Below are 20,279 nucleotides of genomic sequence, written 5' to 3' on the forward strand. Positions count from 1 at the left end.
TCCATTGTGAAATTCATAATGAGTCTTCCACAAGGGGCCCTGCGTTCTCATCTTAAACAGTTCTCTACCTTCAAAATGACATAGCTGGTCCCGTCTTCTTCAGACCTTAAAGAAAGTGGAATCTCCTGGCTTACATGTGACCTGAGCATTTCCTACAGGTAACTGGGATCTAATGTAGCTTTGGAAACTAGTCCCTTAACCTCATCATTTTTGCTACACAGGAGAATTTTCTTTTTAAAATTTCATTGCTTTTAATCCAATAAGATAACTCACCTCATGGGAAAAATTGCAATGCCAAAGAAAGTATACACATTATTAAATAGAGTCTTCTTCACCAGTATATCCTCACTCAATTTCACATTACTAGAGCTAACTATTGTGAGGAGACATCTTCCATTAAGAAAAATAAACACACACATATATTAATTTGACACACACACAGATTAATTTTATTTTTTAAAAATTCCAATTCTGTATGTCTACTAGATGGAGAAATCCTTTGAAGTGAAGTGAAAGATGGAGAAGATTCTTTAGAATCTACCAATAAAGATAACCACCAACTTCAAATCATGTTTATTATTTTTCACTCATTTCAGAGTCCTCATCTGTATTCATTCAGAACAGGTGACTGATGGTACCACAAAGGAACAAAGACCCAGGGCTAACCAACTGGCTGCCTTATCCCAAGCCACTAGGCTATTGTGAGAAATTCAAGAGATTTAGAAGCAAGAAAAACACAGATAAAGTCCTAGCTTTGCCATGTTGATTGGTGGAAACATGGATTTCTGTTTCCTCACCTGCCAAATATGGCAATTTTTACGAAGCTTTCAAATTCTCTTCCCAATTGAAGTCTCAGATTTAGGAAAAGCTATTTCCACCACCTATCCTCAGGTTCACACTCAGTCCTTTGTCCTCACCTGGGATTGTTCCACTTCAGAAATCTTTAAGTTCCTATTTCCCATTCTCATTATCCGTCTTCTCTTTCCACCTATCCCATTCACTTACTGCATCTATACCACCTTTTGTTTCTTAAAAAAAAAAAAAACAAAACAGAAATCTTCAGGGATTCATTAGTCTCATTGGTTTTTCTTTCTTATTTGGAAGATCCTTCCAGTCTTTACTTCTTTCCCTACCCATTTGATATTCACGACCCATCACCTGAAGCCCTAGTTGGACAATGTCCTTAAACCCTTTGCCCCACTGTCCTTTCATCACAACTATCATTTGCCCAAACTAAAAACCTTGGTCTCCTTTCCAGCTCCTGCCAGTCCCTTACCCCAGATGTCTTACTGATTGAAGCTGCGTCCACCTACTTCCTGCAACCTCACCTGCCACTCTACCCCAGTCCCAGCCACCTTCTTTTCTCAGCTGGATTAATACAATGGTCTCAGTTGTTCTCTTAATGCCTTCAGTCCTTACCATTTTAAACTACTGAAAAGCAATCATCCTAAAATATAAACTAAAGCATAAATTTAAGCCATTTCTACCTTCCATACCTTCCACCTTCCCTTAACCTTTGTTAACAGATTCTTTCCCTCTATCTCTTCACTCCTCATCTAACAATTTACATCCCAGCCTACACAAAACTTCTCCACCTCTCCTCAAAATGGCCACATTCTTTCTTATCTCTAGACCCGTAGGTGCACTGTTCTTTAGGCTTCAAACACTCTGGTTCCACCCCTGCCCCTGCTCTGCCTGAGTTGGCCAACTCCTTCAGGTGTCATCTCAGACATCACTTCCTCTGGAACGCCCCCTCGGACCTTCCTCTACCTGAGCATGTTTCACAAATGTGAACACACAGCCACCTGCAGTTACTTATCATAGCATTCAAAACACACACTGTCATTTCAAGATGAACTGTATGTCTCTTCCACCAGACTAAATTCTGAATGTGGAGACCACTCCTGAATCACTCATCACTGTATTCAACACAACACAGTTTCGGCAAACTATTAGCACCCCATTGTAATGTAACCAATTTTTTATTCAGTTTTCAAAGTTACAGCTTGATTCCTAATCCTGAAAATTCATTATAGTAACACATTGTACAAGTATTAATCTCTGCATAAATTCACAGAGTGTTCAGACCCAGGAAGTTTGAGGTTTGAGAACTAAAATTATCTAGACCGCAGTATTTATGGTCTTGATCACTGAAGTTATTTATTTCTTCAGTGGTTAGCATTTTCACGGTGGTCTCTAAGCTAGTTCCCAGGCCTCAGCTCCTCCCTCCAGTTCAATGAACTTCCAAGCGGAAAAAAAGTAAGTCTGGTTCCCTCACTGAGCCCTCGTCCACCACTTGTACTTCAATACCGTCTCATCTCACCCCCAAAAGACTAAAAGATTTTAGGAATGTCTGAAAATCTTAATCTTTAACAAAAGAGCAGTAGGATGTAAAATGGAAACTGAATGAATCATGGTATTTGATAAAGGTGAAAAGTGAAGTAATAAATAACATTAATAGGAATCTAAGAATAATAAAAAAATATATTTTATAGATACAAAACATAAAAACTAACTTAGAAGGGCATAGAGAAATATGAGAAGAAAAGAGAAAGAAGAGAGAGGAGGAGGTGGAGATAAGGAGAAAGCAAGGGAAGGAAAAATGAAGGAAGGAATGGAACTGAAGCAGTCTCAGACTCTTTCTTATAAATAGGCAAGAAAAATAAGGAATAGGGGGAAAGGCTCTAACCAAAGTGTCATCCCTAACCACCTCCACAGACAATAAACATTATCCAGAACACTGCCGCAGTTCACTTAGAATGCTTCAAAAGAGCCTTATCAATGAACAGCAGTCAAGCTCAGGACTTGACAGCTTTATATCATTAGAGCATCTGTGGAACTTGAAAGTTAATATAAATGAACCAGGTGTAGCTTGGGAGTAAGAAGGGAGCAGCTGTGTGTGTGCTCAGTCATTCCTCACTCTGCCACTCCATAGACTGCAGCCCCCATGCTCCTCTGCCCATGGAATTCTCCAGGCAAGAATACTGGAGTAGGTCGCCATTTCTTTCTAGAGGGGAGCTTCCATGCCCAGGGATAGAACCCTTGTCTCCTGCGTCTCTAGCAACGGCAGGCAGATTCTTTACCACTGAGCCACCTGGGAAGCTTACCTAAGAAGGGGGTTAGAAGGATTAAAAGGGAAAAGGCAATGATTTAGAATGTTCATCATACGACCTTAAAGCTGAAATAATAGAAGCAAGATGGGTAAAGAATCTCTTCCCTCCTCTCATTAATTCAATACACTTAAGTAATCAAGCATTTATTAAGCATAAACCATGTAACAGCAACTGTGCTGGCCTCTGTCATGAACATAAGTATTAATGGTCTCAGAAAAACCTGGTCTCTGTATCCAGTATGTCTGGACACATAACCCATCACAAAGAGTGGAGAAAAAGCCCTTATAACTGATACTTGGGCCCAAGAACAATCATAATAAAAACTGATAAATTCACTTGAGTGCTTACCCACTTAGCTCTGTGCTAATCAACATGCTGAAGCTGAAACTCCAATACTTTGGCCACCTCATGCGAAGAGTTGACTCATTGGAAAAGACCCTGATGCTGGGAGGGATTGGAGGCAGGAGGAGGAGGGGACGACGGAGGATGAGATGGCTGGATGGCATCACCAACTTGGTGGACATGGGTTTGAGTAAACTCTGGGAGTTGGTGATGGACAGGGAGGCCTGGCGTGCTGCGATTCATGGGGTCGCAAAGGGTCGGATGCAACTGAGCGACTGAACTGAACTGAACTGAACCAACATATAATATGCATTTTCTTATATAACCTTTAAAATAGTACAATGAGGCATACAGAATTAGTACCTACATTCTAAAAATGAGAAATACAATCTCAGAGAGTTTAGGGAACTGTCTCTACGCCAGAACTAATGATGCACCCAGGGTCTGAACTCTGGCAGTCAGCTTCTATTGCTCTCCAGGACCCTGAACCTAAAGTACTTAAAACAAAACATGGACAATGGTTCTCCTTAGCTTTTTGGGCAAAACCCAGATGAGCACGGGGTGACACACCTCTAGGAAAAATTGTGTCAGGGAACTTGAGCTCCATTCTAGAACAGTCTAAAATGGCTGTCATTGACCAATACATCATATATGGGGAGCCATCAGCAATGGCTTATGATTATCCACCCAACCCCGAAACCAAACTATGAGTTGGTTTTGGAATAATTGATGGTTAAAGATTCCTCTCTATAGCAACAATTAAAGCATCTGAACTGTAGCTACATAACCATTTGGTCAGCATAGTGAATAGGATAAGTTTTCTGAAAGACAAATAGAGGACTAAACACTGAGCACGATGGAAGTCACCGTGACTTGCTCCCAATATGGACTCCCACATGAAGAAGCATGATGTATTAAGCAAAGAATCTTCAATTAACTATGAAACATAACAGGAAAGCCATATTTCCCAGTCCTATTGGGTGGTACTTATGGGAGGTGGGAGGAGAGCTTGTTTATGCCTCTTTTGTATAAAATGAATTCTAAAGAAAACCAAATAATGCCATGATGTGCGTTCAAACATGAGTGCCACTGAAAAGATTTAAATCCAAACCTCTCAGTTTTCTTTCTTTACATTTAAAGTTAAAAATGCTCTAAGTATATAAATAGTACACCTGAGTAGTCTCTGCTTTTCAGTATTTTACATAGAGGAAGCGTTCTCTAATGTAATGAAATGGTATTCATTAATGGGTGATCAGCAATAAGTTAGCGAAGGTTGGTAAAAGAAATGAGAGTCCCTAACAGCAGAGCCTCTGGATGCTGTGAGGAAACTCAGCGGATGCCAAGAGGAGGATTTCAAGTAGAAGCAAGAGTGAAAAAGCATGACATACCAGCTCAGTAAAGAGGAGGCGATTGTGAATTAGAGAGAGAGGCTTGTGTTTTACGACCAATTAAGTGCTTACTATTATGAGAACTAAAACCTCTTCAAAATGAATAAATGGGTTAAATAGAATGGGGATTACCATTTAAGTAGAGCATTCTAACTTTGCTTCAGATCATGGGAATTCTACAAAATCACAAAGGAGAGAATTAGCTGAGCAAAATAGTTTCATTTAATGGGAAATTTATTTCGGAAGGGAAGCTAAGGAAAATTTCTGGAGTGAAGTAATGACATTTAGAATTAGGAGACGTTTATGTAAAAAGTGATGTCCAAGGATAAAGTTAAGTAATAAGAATTTTCAGAAAGACCTAGAAAAATCTGAGACACCTGAGGCACTTTAGAAAGAAGAAGAAAAATGTAAGCTCTCCATAGGAAATAATTAGAATAGTAGAATTTGACCTAAATTAAAGGAAAATTTACTCATGCCTATGAGTATAGGCACAGTAACACACGCACATGCACATACACTCTCAGATACACTCCTTCCTACCTTAGAAATACCCCCAAAGACTGAGATCAAAATGTTACTTCTATTCCTTTTCTAGTCTAATTAAAATATGAAATGTTGCCTATTGCCTGTTACCAGTTTATGCATATTATGGGTTAAATAGAAAAATTAGTATTAATTGAGGATGTCACTTCACTGCAACATTTATTCCACCAAATCAGACTAGTGATTATTAAAACATGGCATAGCTCCAAATTATATACTGTCCCACATATGTCAATCTGAGGGGAAAAGCCAGTGTTAGCCATAGAAAGAGACTCTTACAAACTCTAAAATGGAAGCCCCATTCCAGAAATTAAATACCAGAATATTTTTCTCAGAATACAAATGCCTTTTAAATTGTAAAATGAATAAAAATAATTATTAAAAAACAAAACCCTCCCAAACTTCCTCACAAAACCTTCTTATGTTTTTAATTTTTTTACTTATTTGATTTAGACTTTTTTTAAACAAATTTCAGTGGTTGGAAATATCTTTTTAATTTAAATTTCATAAGCAACAGAGCTACTATGCACATCCCCTGACCAGATTGTGTGTGGCCTATTTATTCAAAATGTTTGATTCCATATGGATTTCTTCTCTTTATAACTTCAAGAAAGGATTCTAATAAGTTAGCAACTCAAGGACAACTGATTTGAAATCCAGACCTTGAGAGCACAGTCCCTCAGGTCTGCCACCTGCGATGTTTTCTAGAAGGACCAGGGAAGGCTCACAAAGCTGGAACTTCTGTGTAGAACTTGCACCAAGTGGGAGCCACAAGTGGGTGGTCCACTGAGGTCAGGGTTAAAGTTCACAGAATAATTTGGAAATTATTCTCAGCTTGGATCTCGTTTATGAGGCCTGAGAATACACCCTTTAATTAGAATACAATTTCCAAAGCAGCCACTCCCTTGACTTTCCAGAGCCCAGTTACTCTCAGAAAAGTAAAAACAGCCCCGTCACACTGACAGCTAACAGTCCCCTATAAATTATGCTTTAAATGTCCAACAAAAAAGGCAGCAGGCATCCGGGACAACAGAGATGTTAGCTGCCAGCCCTCACTCACCACTCTCAAGAATAGATAGAAAGAAGTTGCATTCAACAGCAGAGTCACTCCCCTTTGCTTCTTGCTTATGCAGCTGAACTGTCCCATGGAAGCTTGGAAAAAGAGTGGGTTGCACATTTGAAAATGTTCCCACACCCCAGCCGGCCTTATTTTTCTGATGATCCCTCCATCCAGCCAACCTCGCACTACAGTGGGAAACTAAAATCAATTCCATGAGAGCCAGCTGTCCGCCTCTTCCTCGGAGCTCAGGGAGCCAGACAGGACTCCTGGCACAGGGGCCAGCCCAGGCCTGACTCACGCAGATGCTCCCCTCCTCCCCACGCAGCTCTGAGCCACAGCCTTCTTTCCAGGGCTATTGTTATGACCAAAGATGCACTAGGCCCCCCAGAATGCTCTAGATGCTGAAGTAAGAGGAAAACACACATCTCTCTAACTGCAGGGTTGAGAGAGACAGACGCTAAATGACGCAGAGACGGCCAAGGACTCAATGGGGAAAGCTGAAGATGGAAAGTCAGGCTAGCCTAGCAGACTTCAGTGTCTGGGAGTTGGAACAGCAAAAGCTATCAGATTATCAAACTTGCAGATGCTATCCAGACTTGAGTTGGTTTTAAAGATGACATAAAGTGTTCCATTTTGGAAAATCCACATATCAAATGTTTCTGTAGACCCAACAGAGTAGCCTTTGTCTAGAGAATTGTGACTGGGAAAATAACAAAATTGTAGTTTCTGAAATCTGTCATCAGAATTCATAATCCAAAGTCACCCACAAATATGTGGAAATTCTTGGCAACTTAAGTTTTGAGCAAGAGCAGCATTACTGTCTTTGGCCATTATCTTCCGATATCCATTCATCTGTCAATTTTCCCAGCCATTCTCTCAAAGGAGGTAATAAATCTCTCTCTCTGGATTCTTTCAGTATATATTAGTATGTACCTAGATAGTTGTTCCTTATTACTCCAGTACCCCATGATACAGGCTGCATCATTATCTCAATAAAAAAACTATTTCATGCACTTTACAATAATTTTTTATCACTGTCCATAATCAATACAGACAATAGAGAGAGGAGTATGTTTTAAATCCATTCACTTTAATAGTATGAGTTCTGTGGCTAAAATGAGTTTCATCAAATAGCACTAAAATTTTTTAACACAACAACATGACTCTCCATATCCTTATGTAATGGCGCTTATATTTTAGTTTTTGTCCTAAGAGTCCTTATTCATGTTTTCCAAGTGTGGGCCTTGGGAAGGGAAACTGGTGAAATAAATCAATTAATGAAATACACATACTTAAAATTCTATGAATATGGGGAAAAAAAAAAAAAGCAAACAATCATGCCTCCCAAAAGGTAAAGTTAAAATTGTCTGTAAGACCCTGTCTCACGCTCTCTGGTTGTTGAAAAATCACAGATAAGATATGCCAGTATCTTACACACCCTTAAGTTTCACAATAGCAGCGTCAACATTTAGAAAGAAGACAATCAATATATGTTTTGGAGATAAATATTTATTTGAAATAATTTTTTTTGATACTTTGGAGAAAGCTGAATAAATCTTGTTCCTCACTAATTTCTGAGTTTCACTTCCTTTCTATTCCCTTCCCCAGTAGAAAAGTGTAAAAAACCAAAATAGTTCTAAAATTAAACTAAAACACGGTCATTTTTAGAGCTTTTGCTTGAAAACTTGAAGTCTCCTTCTATAGTGTTTTTATTGTGTTTTTTTTTTCTTCTACAAAGTTGGCTTTTTCCTTCTACCTGTTTTTTTCTATTTGGTTTCAATTATTCAAAGTAAATCTAATAAGTAACACAAAAAAAGTTTCAGTATTATAGAGTTGTCTGAAGAATTAAAACAAAAAATAAATAAAAACAAAAAAAAGTAAATAACACTTGATTCCCAGAACAAAACTTCTCCTCTCTCTTCTCTGAAAAACTGAAAAGTGACATGGATAATTTGGTTACCATAAATGATAATTTCAGATGTAGTACTCCTAAGGCCATCCCGGCATGGCACAGCGCAGTGGTATTCTTTCTATATATACGTTTACTACAGAGAATCTTTCACTACGTGGCCAATTCATCTTGAATCCACCAGGGGGAATTTAGCGGCCAGAACAAGCGCAACCTGCATCAACATGGATTTTGAATAGCACTTAACAGATACTGGTATTTCTGGACATTCCCAGAGTACAAAAAAACTAAACCAAAGCTTCTTACATATTCTACAGAGCAACTTTAAGAAGAGGAAGAGAATATAAAGAAGCTAAGTAGTGATAAAAGTGTTAACTGGGAAAAACAGGTTGGAGTCACTTGGCCAGAACAGGGACCACATGGCGTTGCCAAAATAGTCCTCACTGTCCTCTAACTCGTCTTTATCTTTTTAGTTTCACTGTCTATACGTAGAATTGTCCAACTTCTACTTAGTTGTTACTCAAGAAGGGATTAAGTTTTGTTTAAATTTCTCTGAGAATGGAGTCCAAAATTTTCAGCTTAATACTTCCTTTTTAAAGACAGGATGAAACCTGGCAGACAATATTATTTATACTCTGCTTTTACTTCTATATTTTAAAAGACTCATGAAAAACACTTTCAGGTAAGCTGTTCATTTACAGATTTCTAGTAGAATTATATGAGATGATTAACTGAGAGCATATTATTACAGTCATGTCCTTGAATCACTCCAATTTTCTCCAAAAATACTTACTTCTGATGAGTTCATCATCCGAACAATTTCCCCAAATGGACTGGTCTTGCATCTCTCCGTGTGTGAAGCAGCTATCAGTAGCTTGAGTTATCTCTCTCTCAGTATTTTCTTTATCACATTTTTCTAAATAAAAAAAATATGTATTATCATTAAATGTTACATATTTTTCTCTGTTTTCATTTTTACAGATTTTTTCCCCAAATGCTTCTAAGTCTGCCATAATTTAAAGAAATAGGAGCAATATCTCTACTAACCACTGCATACGTTATTAACTCAATAGAGATTTACTAGCATCTACTCTATGAGTGCACTTCAGAAGCAGCAATAGTGGTAGAGAACATGTCTGCCGATGCAGGAGACTTAAGAGTCACAGGTTTGGTCCCTGGGTCGGGAAGATCCCCTGGAGGAGGGCATGGCAATCCACTCCAGTATTCCTGCTTGGAGAATCCCTTGCACAGAGGAGCCTGATAGTCTACAGCCCATAGGGCTGAAGCATCTTAGCACACACACATGCACTTTACGACTAGCATTGAAGAAACATTCTACTGTAAAAATTGTCTGTTAAGATTACTGTAAACAGGTCATCAAAACATAACAAATGATCTGCCATGTAACAGTTCTATCAAGGATGGAAGTGAGTCCATACATGTAGAGCAAGGGTGGCAGGGAAAGCATCAAAGATGATGAGAGATTTATATGTTGAGTTTATGGGTTCTCCAGGGAGGAAGCCAATGAGTAAGGAAAAGTAATGTCTTATTGGGAACATAACTTAAGCAAAAAGCTGACTATAACACAAGGTTAAATGAATGTTATGAGAGGTCGAGAGCACTAAAGAGATTCAAAGTTAGACGATACTCATCAGAATTCAGAGCTCAAGAAAAGCATGATAGAAAATGGTGCATACTGGATAATCTTTAAGATCAGCAGGAATTCTCAAAGTAGAGATGAGAGAAAAGCCATTCCAAGTGAAAGAATTGCAGGGCAAACTCCAAAAGCAGACACTTGGGCAAAAGTTCAAATCTTCTGCACTGTGAACTACTTAAAGAGGGATATTGGGAAATAAGATTGTGAAAGTCTGAACAGGGACATGCTATGGATATTTGCATGCCAAGGTGAAAAATCTGGACCTGATTTTAAAGTAAGATAAATAAGTGACAGTAGCCATGGTAGCTTTGTGAACTGTTTAATCAAAGCCACACATGGGGGAGATGAACAAACTATACACACACCAGAGGTTCTCAATCCTGACAGTACTTAACTCATTCAGGGGCCTTCTTAAAAAATAGTTTCCTGGGCCTCATAACCTAAAATTCTACTTTAATTTGGGAATAGGGGACCCACGTGATTCAACTGTCCTTAAATCCTTAAGAATCACTGGAGGATGGATGCATCTAACAGGGAGAACAGAGTAAGGGAAACTAAAAGGGAGACTGATGAGAGTTTTGTCAAATGGATAAGAAGATGGGAAAGGAGGTAACTGTGAGAAAATAATTAGAGGATTCACAGACTATCAAAGAAGATGATAGCTGGAGATGACTGAGTTGTCTTAGAATGGATTTGACTGGGAAAACCTAGAGAACAGGAAAATAATTTATAAAATACATATTTGTATATGTATCTATGTATAACTGAATCATTCTGCTGTACAGCAGAAATTTGAAAAAGGAAACAGCAACCCACTCCAGTATTTTTGCCTGGAAAATTCCACAGACAGAGGAACATGGTGGGCTACAGTCCATGGGGTCACAAAGAGTCGGCCATGACTGAGTACATCAGCACAGCAGAAATTAACACAACATTATAAATCAACTAAACTTTTAATATATTTTTTAAAAAATAAAAATGTATATTTGTATATAGTAGATATTTGGGCACTGTATTATGCAGTTGAATACACAATCAATTACAAAACACACCCCAACCTTCATGGACTGTAGCCCAACCAACAGTCTAGTGGATGAATTTAGCTTTGAGCATCTGAATTTGCAAGTCACAAAGTTATAGCTGAAACAGTCATCTTCTTAAACTTGAAGTCATTCAAATGAATTCAAATGAATAGGATCACCAAAACTGTAAGTCTATGAAAAGAAGAGTATCAGGAGGGTTCTATACAATTAGAAAGGAATCAGAGAAGGAAGAAAAACTAGATGATGTCAAACCATGGAAGCAAGGAAAGGAAAGAGATTCAAACAGAAGTTGTTAGTCAACTGTATTAACATTTCCAGTGGAAGGAAAAAAAAAAGTTCTGCACATGCAGAAATTTCTCCTGTACCATGGGGATTTCACAATTGAAAAGTTCTACCATAAAACACATTTCAACACATGAAAATAGATGGACACTCAGGAATAAGTCCAGAGGCTAAGATTTCTGAATTAAAAAAATAGGGTCTTCAATGCTAAGTATTTTTAGAAAGCAAAACTGTATTCAGATAGCAGTAAAATATAAATTAGAACCATACTAAACCAACATGTTCTAGATTTATGTAGCATTTACTCAGCATTATCCTAGGGAAAATGTAACCTTCCTGAGATGTGTTAGTTTAAACTAAAATATTGAGTTTTTTAAACAACTTCTGAAGTTTTTCCACTGCTACAGTCAACCCAAGGCCTTTCTGAGATGATCAATAGGAAAGATTTTTCTAGTAGCTCTATACAGGAACTCTCTCAGCAGAGTCCGACATTCTTGCTGCTACTGTTATGTAGCTGACTGCCGCCAGGTGTCATGCTAGTAGGCTTGATTCAATTAGTAACTCTAATTGAAGCTGAATGAAATTAATTATATAATTTTGAACTGTTCAAGTTTAATTCCATTAAAATTAATTCATGAAACCAGGGCATTATGAAGCAATGCTGACTAAAAGAAAATAGGTATGAATAAAGCCTCTAGACACACTTGACTCACATTTGAATCAAGTCCAATATTCAAGTGCTAAACACAGACCCTCTCAACTCTCCATTGACTAAATGAAAATGTCATGTGGCTCGTACACACACAGTTTTAGTAGTGACCCACTGCTAAGAAGAAAACAATGCTCCTCCTGCTCTGAATATTTATTGAGACAGTTATCTTTTTTTTTTTTTTAAGTTTCCTTATCTGTGAAATTCTAGAATTAGATGATCCCTTGAGAGCTTTTCAAGTTGAAAAAGGAAAGGAAAATTATCATTCTCTGTCTCATTATATTCAAGAAATGATAACTATGTAACTACTATTAAGTCACAATCATCAGTCTACCCAGCGCTGCCTCCTTTGAAAACTAAATGTCCTTAAGAGTTGGTCTCAGGCTTTTGCTATGATCATTAACACTCAGAACCAAAGCAAGGCTCAGAAAAAACTCCAAATTTAAACTGACTCACCAATTCTTCACTCTTATAAACTTCTGTGACTACTTGACTATTATGTGTTAACATATCTATTTTTATTTTATTAACACATCTTTAATATTAATGGAATACAAATATGGCAGCCTCATAAATGGTGTGCAGTTGTATCTAATACTGAATAAATGCATTGAGAGAGAATGAGATTTAACTGGTTACTGCAAAATGGGCACCATGATGTCCAGCCAATCTTATTAGAACTTTCAATAGGTTTGCGTCAGCCACTACTCATTAAGAGGAGAAAATAGCAGTTTCTAATAATGGATTTCTGTTATCTGTTTACGTTGCCTATCACTTCTGAATTACAGCAGCAGAAGCCATGGTCCTGGTTTAATTGATTCCTTTCTAGCTTTATGAAGGTTTGTAGGTGCAATTTAACTGCTATTTGGGCCTGAAAGATATGACAGGCCCACAAAGATTTGACAAGGAAATGTTTGATATGATGTCAAAGGCAATTAAATAATTTCAGTGATGCATAAAATCAATCTATCTTTCTACAGATTTCTGTATATACATCCTTTCCTCCCCAACTATATATATACAAGCACTCTTTCCCAACTTAGTAACACTCTCTTAAAAGGGGATCTTCGTCATGTCAATCATGCTGTTCTTCCAAGCCACTGGCTCTCTACTATAGACCATATTTAACATAAAGATACACAAGTCCCAACTTTGGGGTCCCAATTTGGGTGATATGGAGAAAGGAGGGTGTCACCATCATATATGGCCAGATTTGAAGGGGACTGTTTTAGGTAAGCTCTTTGGTACTATACAATTTAGAGAAAACTTCGAAAGTGTTAGTTGCTCAGTTGTGTCCAACTCTTCATGACTCTTACGAACTTAGCCTGCCAGGCTCTTCAGTCCATGGAATTCTCCAGGCAAGGATACTGGAGTGGGTTGCCAGAAGAGGGAATCCTTCTCCAGGGGAGCTTCCCAACCCAGGGATTCAACACGGGTCTCCTGAATTGCAGGCAGATTCTTTACCATCTGAGCCACCAGGGAAGCCCTTCTGTACTGTAAAATTTAGAGAAAACTTAGAAAAGCCCATCAAATACTGAGCTATAGGCCTTGCTTCTCATCCCCTTGTCACAGTATTCCAAGTTATCAGAAAATACAATTTTATCCAATCACTAATTAATATAGAGGGATTTAGTTCTGTCTCTATGTTAGAACAACACTCAGAATACTAAACCTTAATTACCACACATAACACTAAACAGTCCTACTAATAGATGAACATTAAGAAATATGTTTTAGATATCTAGTTAAAACAAAAGTTGAAGACACTTTAAAAATATCACTAGAGCAAAGGACAGTCATATACCACTGGCATCTGCTGCCAAGAGGCTAGCTCCTACACATTCTCCTTTGCCCACACCAAGGAGGGAAACACAGAAGAATCGGTGGATGAGGGGGAAAAGCTTGGTCCTTGATAATGAATCCTCTAGCTGGGAAAACCGAACACACACACACAAAATAATCAAGCAACTACAAAACAGAAGAGAATGAAAACTGCCCTGGGTCCTAATTCTGGGTCAAAGACTGACCAGCTGTGTGTCTGGGCCTCGGCCTCATTCTCTTTATCCAGAAACGAGGGCATTGAGCTGGATGGCTGCAGAGATCTTTGTTGTCTGTAAAATTCTATAAATCTGAGTCTGCACAAAGGCTAAACAATAGAGCCAAAACTTCATATACACACACACTGTAGGGTGTTTAGAATGGAGAAGAGAAAAATCATAGAAAAACTCTGTAAAGCACTGGGTTTGAATTAATTTTCAAAGAAAATGATGAGCATGAATTATGCCAAACAGTCAAAGGAAAAAGGTAAGAATTCTAAAGGATCAATTTAAATATAATATGTCCTACTCAGAAATGACTATCTGAAGGATCAATACTCTATTTTTTATTATTTTTCTAAAGAAAGGCGTGAATGGTGAGAAGTAATCTTTCTCCAATCTTGATTATTCTTGCTAAAGGATATGAGATTTAGGTAAATAGAATTTCCATTTGATTTAAAATTTTATAATATTTTGCCCAGTTGGCATTATCTAATTTTACTTATCTCAAACAGGTGGGGAATAAAATAACTTAATAGTGATTAATAAGAAAGAACAATCTAAATGTATAAAAGAGTACACTGGATAATAGTACATGTAAAATATTATATATGCCATATAACAACCACTTAGCTGATATGTAGTTGTTAAATAAGTAAAAAAGAAGAAAATGCTTCCTTTTGTTGAAAGAATAAGTTAATGATTTTATATTTACAGTATTAGCAATTTTCAAAGGACATTAATATGTTTTATTTATTTCATCTTCAGAATCCATTAGCTAATTTCATCTCTCTCCCAGGGTAGAAAGCCCATTGCAATACTCAGCCTTTCTCCAAAATTCCAAGGAATGGTACCTCATAAGGGATCATATTCTACTGTTTGTCAGTCTGATTCAGGAGTAAATTGTTCTTTATTTTAAGCATAAATATGCCATCAAGTGATCTTTAACTAGTTCTAGTTCTGCCCATTGTAGACAGAAATTAATAAACTTAAACTCACTTCTATAAGACAATCAATCATTCAAACTAATCCTGAGGGATATTTTTATCCATTAGTTTGTAGTCAAGCATATTTATTAACTGAATAGATAAATGGTTTTAACAAATAAGAGTAAGAAATGTATCTAGTAATGTTGTAGTCTGTTTCCAGGATGAAATGAGCTTGTCAAAGTTACTAATAAACTTTTAAAACATGTACAATACTGTTCACGAATCATCATTTTCCAAGAAAGAGACAATATTGTCTAAAAGTCCAGATATTTGAATCTTTCTTGATAAACAGAATCTGCCTAACAATGCAGGATATGCAGGAGACATGGGTTTGATTCCTGGGTCAGGAAGATCCCCTGGAGGAGGAAATGGAAACCCACTCCAATACTCTTGCCTGGAAAATCCCATGGACAGAGGAGACTGGCGGGCTACAGTCTGAGGTGCTGCAGAGAGTCAGACAGGACTAAGCATGCATGAACAACTCAATGAATAAGAACAAACGATAAATAAAAAGACTCAGGTTCTCAGGGACAGAAATACTATCCTTGCACTGTACTTTTTACTGGAGAAATGTTTAAGAACACAGAATCTGAAATCAAGGGACCTGGGTCCACCACTAACTACATGGATGCTGGGCAATTTCCGTAATCTTTGTCAGATTCTTTATCTTTAAAATGGTAATAACACCAGTCCATATATCAGGAGGTGGATGTGGAAAGAAATGTAACCATGCCTGGAAAGTAGAAAAGTAGACTGTCTGGTACATAATAAGGGCTCATTCACACTTGCTACTAATATTATATTATGTGTCATTACAATAAGCACCTTTTTAAAACCTTAGGGAGGTGTTGAGAACAGTATCTATCTATTCAGTAATCACTATATAAAAACCAAGCTAGAAATCTGTTTACAGACTGAATATAAGGAAAAGTATTTCTTCTTCTGAAAAGCTATATATATATATTTTTTTTTCCCTTATGGACAATGAAAATGATATTAGAGAAAATGCTTTCTTTTTGCCTCACATTTGCAGATAAAATTGAATCATTGGGTTGGACCCTGCAGTTATACTTACACATTTCAATTTTCCCTCAGGTTTGGATCTCCTAGTTTCCATTATTCTGTGTGTGTGTGTGTGTGTGTGTGCGTGTGCGTGTGCGTATGTACTTTAAAGTACTTTTACAGGTTACCTTAAATATTCTCTTGAACTAGGCATAGGTTAGGTATAAATGCACAAACCAATCATCAAATCTACTTCTTATCTGTACTTAATATGTATATTTTGTGGAAGACTAGTATAAATGATGGTGCTTGGCAGATATCCTTATAAAACTGCATAAAACTTAATCAGGATATAATTTACTTATTTCTTAAAGCAAGAAATATTAGCAGCTTTCTTTATGCATATAATTTGGGGCTGCTCCATGCTTGATCTACTTCAATTAAATATTTTATTTTAACCTATGACAGATCACTTATAATCTATATAATATGTATATTCTTACTGCCATGCAATCTGTATTCACATCTCCTTTATCTATAAACAATTTCATTTTTACTCTTCCATTCAAATATCAACATTATTTCAGATTATCTATGTGTATTCTGGATTATGAAATCTTAAATAATCTGAAACTAAAATGTTTGGGAAAAGTAAAAAAGAAAAAAAAAAACTTTAAAAAATCTGGGTCTCTATTTCCCAGAGGCTAAGACAATGTGGAAATCTACAAATATTTTACAAATGTAACCTTTAAAAACCAAAGATAAGGCAGCTTTCAGGAAGACCTGAGGCTCTGGAATTTCACTTCCTCGCTGATCCAAATAAAGAAAAAAGAAAAAAATAATCCCTTAAGCTTAATGACCTTTAAGAAACATTGCAAAACCCTCCTGCTTTGCTTGATGTTCTAAAACAGATTAAAATTTCATTGTCCAAAACATTTTAAGATTAAAACCAAAATATTTTTAGCAGATGAATGAGCATATCACTAAATTTCTTAGTTTTATATATATACAAAAGTTATCATATAATCAGACATACTGTTTGTTGAATTAATTAAACGCTTAAATCAATTTAATCAACTAATTGTTATTGCCATTATTTTGAAAAATAGTAAGACTTCTGAGCAAAAGCTAAATTCATTCCTTCAAAGGGCTTCTTATGCAGTTAGAAGCTTATGGTGTGTTTCGATTTGAAAGAATGAGAAAAATGACATTGACTCAACTAGTTTAGTTGGGGTGGGTAGAAAACAATAGGTTTTATACACAGCAAATCAGAGAACAATTTTAAAATTATATGACTATGCAATTGAATACAAATATGCAAATAAATAGGTGCAAACTGCAGCAATAATGCAAAGTAATATCTCAACAATCAGGGCTCTAAATAAATGAGGGGTAAGAAGAATTAGGCACTTTCCAAAAAAAAAAGGAGTGGGGAGGTTAGAAAACCGCAAGCTGACACAGGGCACCAGGACACATGATCTCAGTCATCTTACTCTCCTGCACCCTTTTACATCAGAATCTAAAGTTCCTCATCCTAAAAATGTATTTTCAGGATACCTGACCCCAGACTCCTGCATCTTCAAATACAAGTTCAATAATGTTCTTCCTACCAGCAAATTCACTCATATTAAAGCCAAACATTCATAAGGCTCATAGAATTTTGAGTTACACGGACTCATAAAAATCTCTTAACACAACCTGATAACATAAATTCAGTTCAAAATATCAACATCCAGCATCCCAGGAAGAAAGCAAGGAGAGCAGACATGAATAATTTCAGAGACAGGGAAACAGCCTCACAAGATACCATACTTCAAGTTAGGAGTTCTTAAGTATTCAAAGACTTCCCCCAAATCGTCTAAAATTGACTCATAATTTTCACTGATTTATAGTATTTTGTTCTTTGCCATCAAAGTCTAATCTTTCCTCCATGTGACAGAGCCTCCATATTCAACCTACTTTTATAAGCATGATAATCTTCTTCAGTTCAGTTGCTCAGTCATGTCCGACTCTTTGCAATCCCATGACTGCAGCACTCCAGGCCTCCCTGTCCATCACCAGCTCCCAGAGTTTACTCAAACTCATGTCCACTGAGTCCATGATGCCATCCAATCATCTCATCCTCTGTCGTCGTCCCCTTCTCCTCCTGTCCCCAATCCCTCCCAGCATCAAGGTCTTTTCAAATGAGTCAGTTCTTCGCATCAGGTGGCCAAAGTATTGGAGTTTCAGCTTCAGCATCAGTCCTTCCAATGAACACCCAGGACTGATCGCCTTTAGGATGGACTGGTTGGATCTCCTTGCAGTCCAAGGGACTCTCAAGACTCTTCTCCAACACCACAGTTCAAAAGCATCAATTCTTCAGCAATCAGCTTTCTTTATAGTCCAACTCTCACATCCATACATGACTACTGGAAAAACCATAGCCTTGACTAGATGGACCTTTGTTGGCAAAGTAATGTCTCTGCTGTTTAATATGCTTTTTAGGTTGGTCATAACTACTTTTCTTCCAAGGTTAAGTGTCTTTTAATTTCACGGCTGCAGTCACCATCTTTTTACTCTTTTTACTTTTTAGTCTTTTTACTCTTATCTAAAAAGCTATCCTGAAAGAATTTGCCTTAATGACTGCCAAAATCCAGAGACACCTTATCTAGAGTAGTTCCCCTACTTAGTAATTAACTCTATTATAAAAGAAATTGAGGACTTTACCTTCTTCCCCTTTAAAAAAAATAAGGTTACACACCCATCTTTAGTGTTTTAACATCATCATTATTCTAAGTGCCATAGTTTTTAAAACTTTTCTGTTACCTCTCAGTTATACTAACAGATTCTATTAAGAACATTCTACCCCAAGCTCTCTGTTTAAGGGATGAACTCTTATTGAGCACTATTTACAAAAATGAAGGCCAATGGAAGTCAAAACTGAACCAAAGAAGTTCTTTAATCTGTAAAAGCATTTCTAAGCTATGATTTGAGTCTGATCTTGAAATAAATAAGTGAGAGAGGATGGAGAAGAGCATTACAAATAGTGGTAAAGCCACAAATATGACGATAATGAGAGACTCTGCAGTATATTGAAATCGATTTCTTAGACTTCGGAATGGTGGATATGAATTAGAAGTTGGGAGATGCTTCCTCTCTGGTAATTCTCCTAAAGGAGAAAACCAGGAGCCTCTTATTTAAACCATCAATACATCCTCTGGCCTTCTGGATCATTTCTTTGGGGCACTGCCTACTCGGAATTCTCCTTTAGGACCACCAACCCATTCTGGCTTTACAATCTCTGCAATCTCATTAACTTCCAGTTTTAGTCACCTCCAGGAGGATAACTTATAGATCCACTATGTTCACCCCAGTACCTATCTTCACCTATAGATTTGAAGTTTTAGCTCTACACCAATATACCTTTAGCAATTCAAACTTAACATTTCCACTTCTCTTCTGTCCCTGCCTGTTTCTCCAACTGTAGCTTGTAAACTGGTCAATGGTTTTCACAGAATCACTGTCAATTCTCTATTTTCTCCTTATTGTCCCTTTCCCAACAATCAATTGCTAGAACCTGCTAGTTATAGCTCTCAATTTCTCTTAAATCTATACTTTCTTGCCTATATCCACTACCAGGGCCTATCCTCATTTCCTCTTCCAAATAGAAATGCTTTTCTAAAATAAAGATTGAATATGTTACTCCTTTGCTCAGTAAGAATTAAATCCATTATGCATTTGGGTGAAAACCTGATAGAGTTATTTTAACATTGTACATATTTTAATGTTGCAAATTCCTACACCTTTCCCATGTTCAATAATTTCAGCTTGTTATCTCAGTAAGAAATAAAGAGCAAAATCTCTCAGAAAATCTTCCTACAATCCTGCATGCTGCTTGGGTGATGTGACGAGAAAAATAAGAACAAAGTAGGCCTATATTCATAAAGACCCAGAAGATTAAAGGCTGATTCACCATGAAAAAAGCAGGCGAACTATTTCTATGAGTAGAGACAGCGAGGAGAGGAAACTGGTTCCCTCGTCCTCGGCCACCTGCCTTCAGGGGGTGTGTCACCTGCCCAGCCACAAGCTGCTTCATTTGTAGTGCTCAACTCTGCACAGTCCAAACCAAAAAGACCTACAAACTGTGTCTTCTTCAGCTCGGATCACTCACAGCCTAACTCAGACAAGACTGATCCCTTGCTATCCTGAGATTTCTCTCTTAACCTC

The 20,279-nt window shown here is 37.2% G+C and overlaps 1 protein-coding gene across 2 annotated transcripts in view; it reads right to left on the minus strand.

Moving 5' to 3' along the window:
* Window positions 1–20,279, minus strand: part of MDFIC (MyoD family inhibitor domain containing) — a 93,695-nt gene that overhangs the window by 63,871 nt on the left and 9,545 nt on the right. For both annotated transcript variants that reach the window (XM_043463143.1, XM_043463142.1), the window contains exon 3: window positions 9,149–9,271. In XM_043463143.1, coding sequence (XP_043319078.1) covers window positions 9,149–9,271 — 123 coding nt within the window. The remainder of the gene's footprint in view (window positions 1–9,148; window positions 9,272–20,279) is intronic.

Source organism: Cervus canadensis, chromosome 3 (assembly GCF_019320065.1).
Source record: "Cervus canadensis isolate Bull #8, Minnesota chromosome 3, ASM1932006v1, whole genome shotgun sequence".
In the NCBI taxonomy this organism is placed as follows: Eukaryota; Metazoa; Chordata; class Mammalia; order Artiodactyla; family Cervidae; genus Cervus; species Cervus canadensis.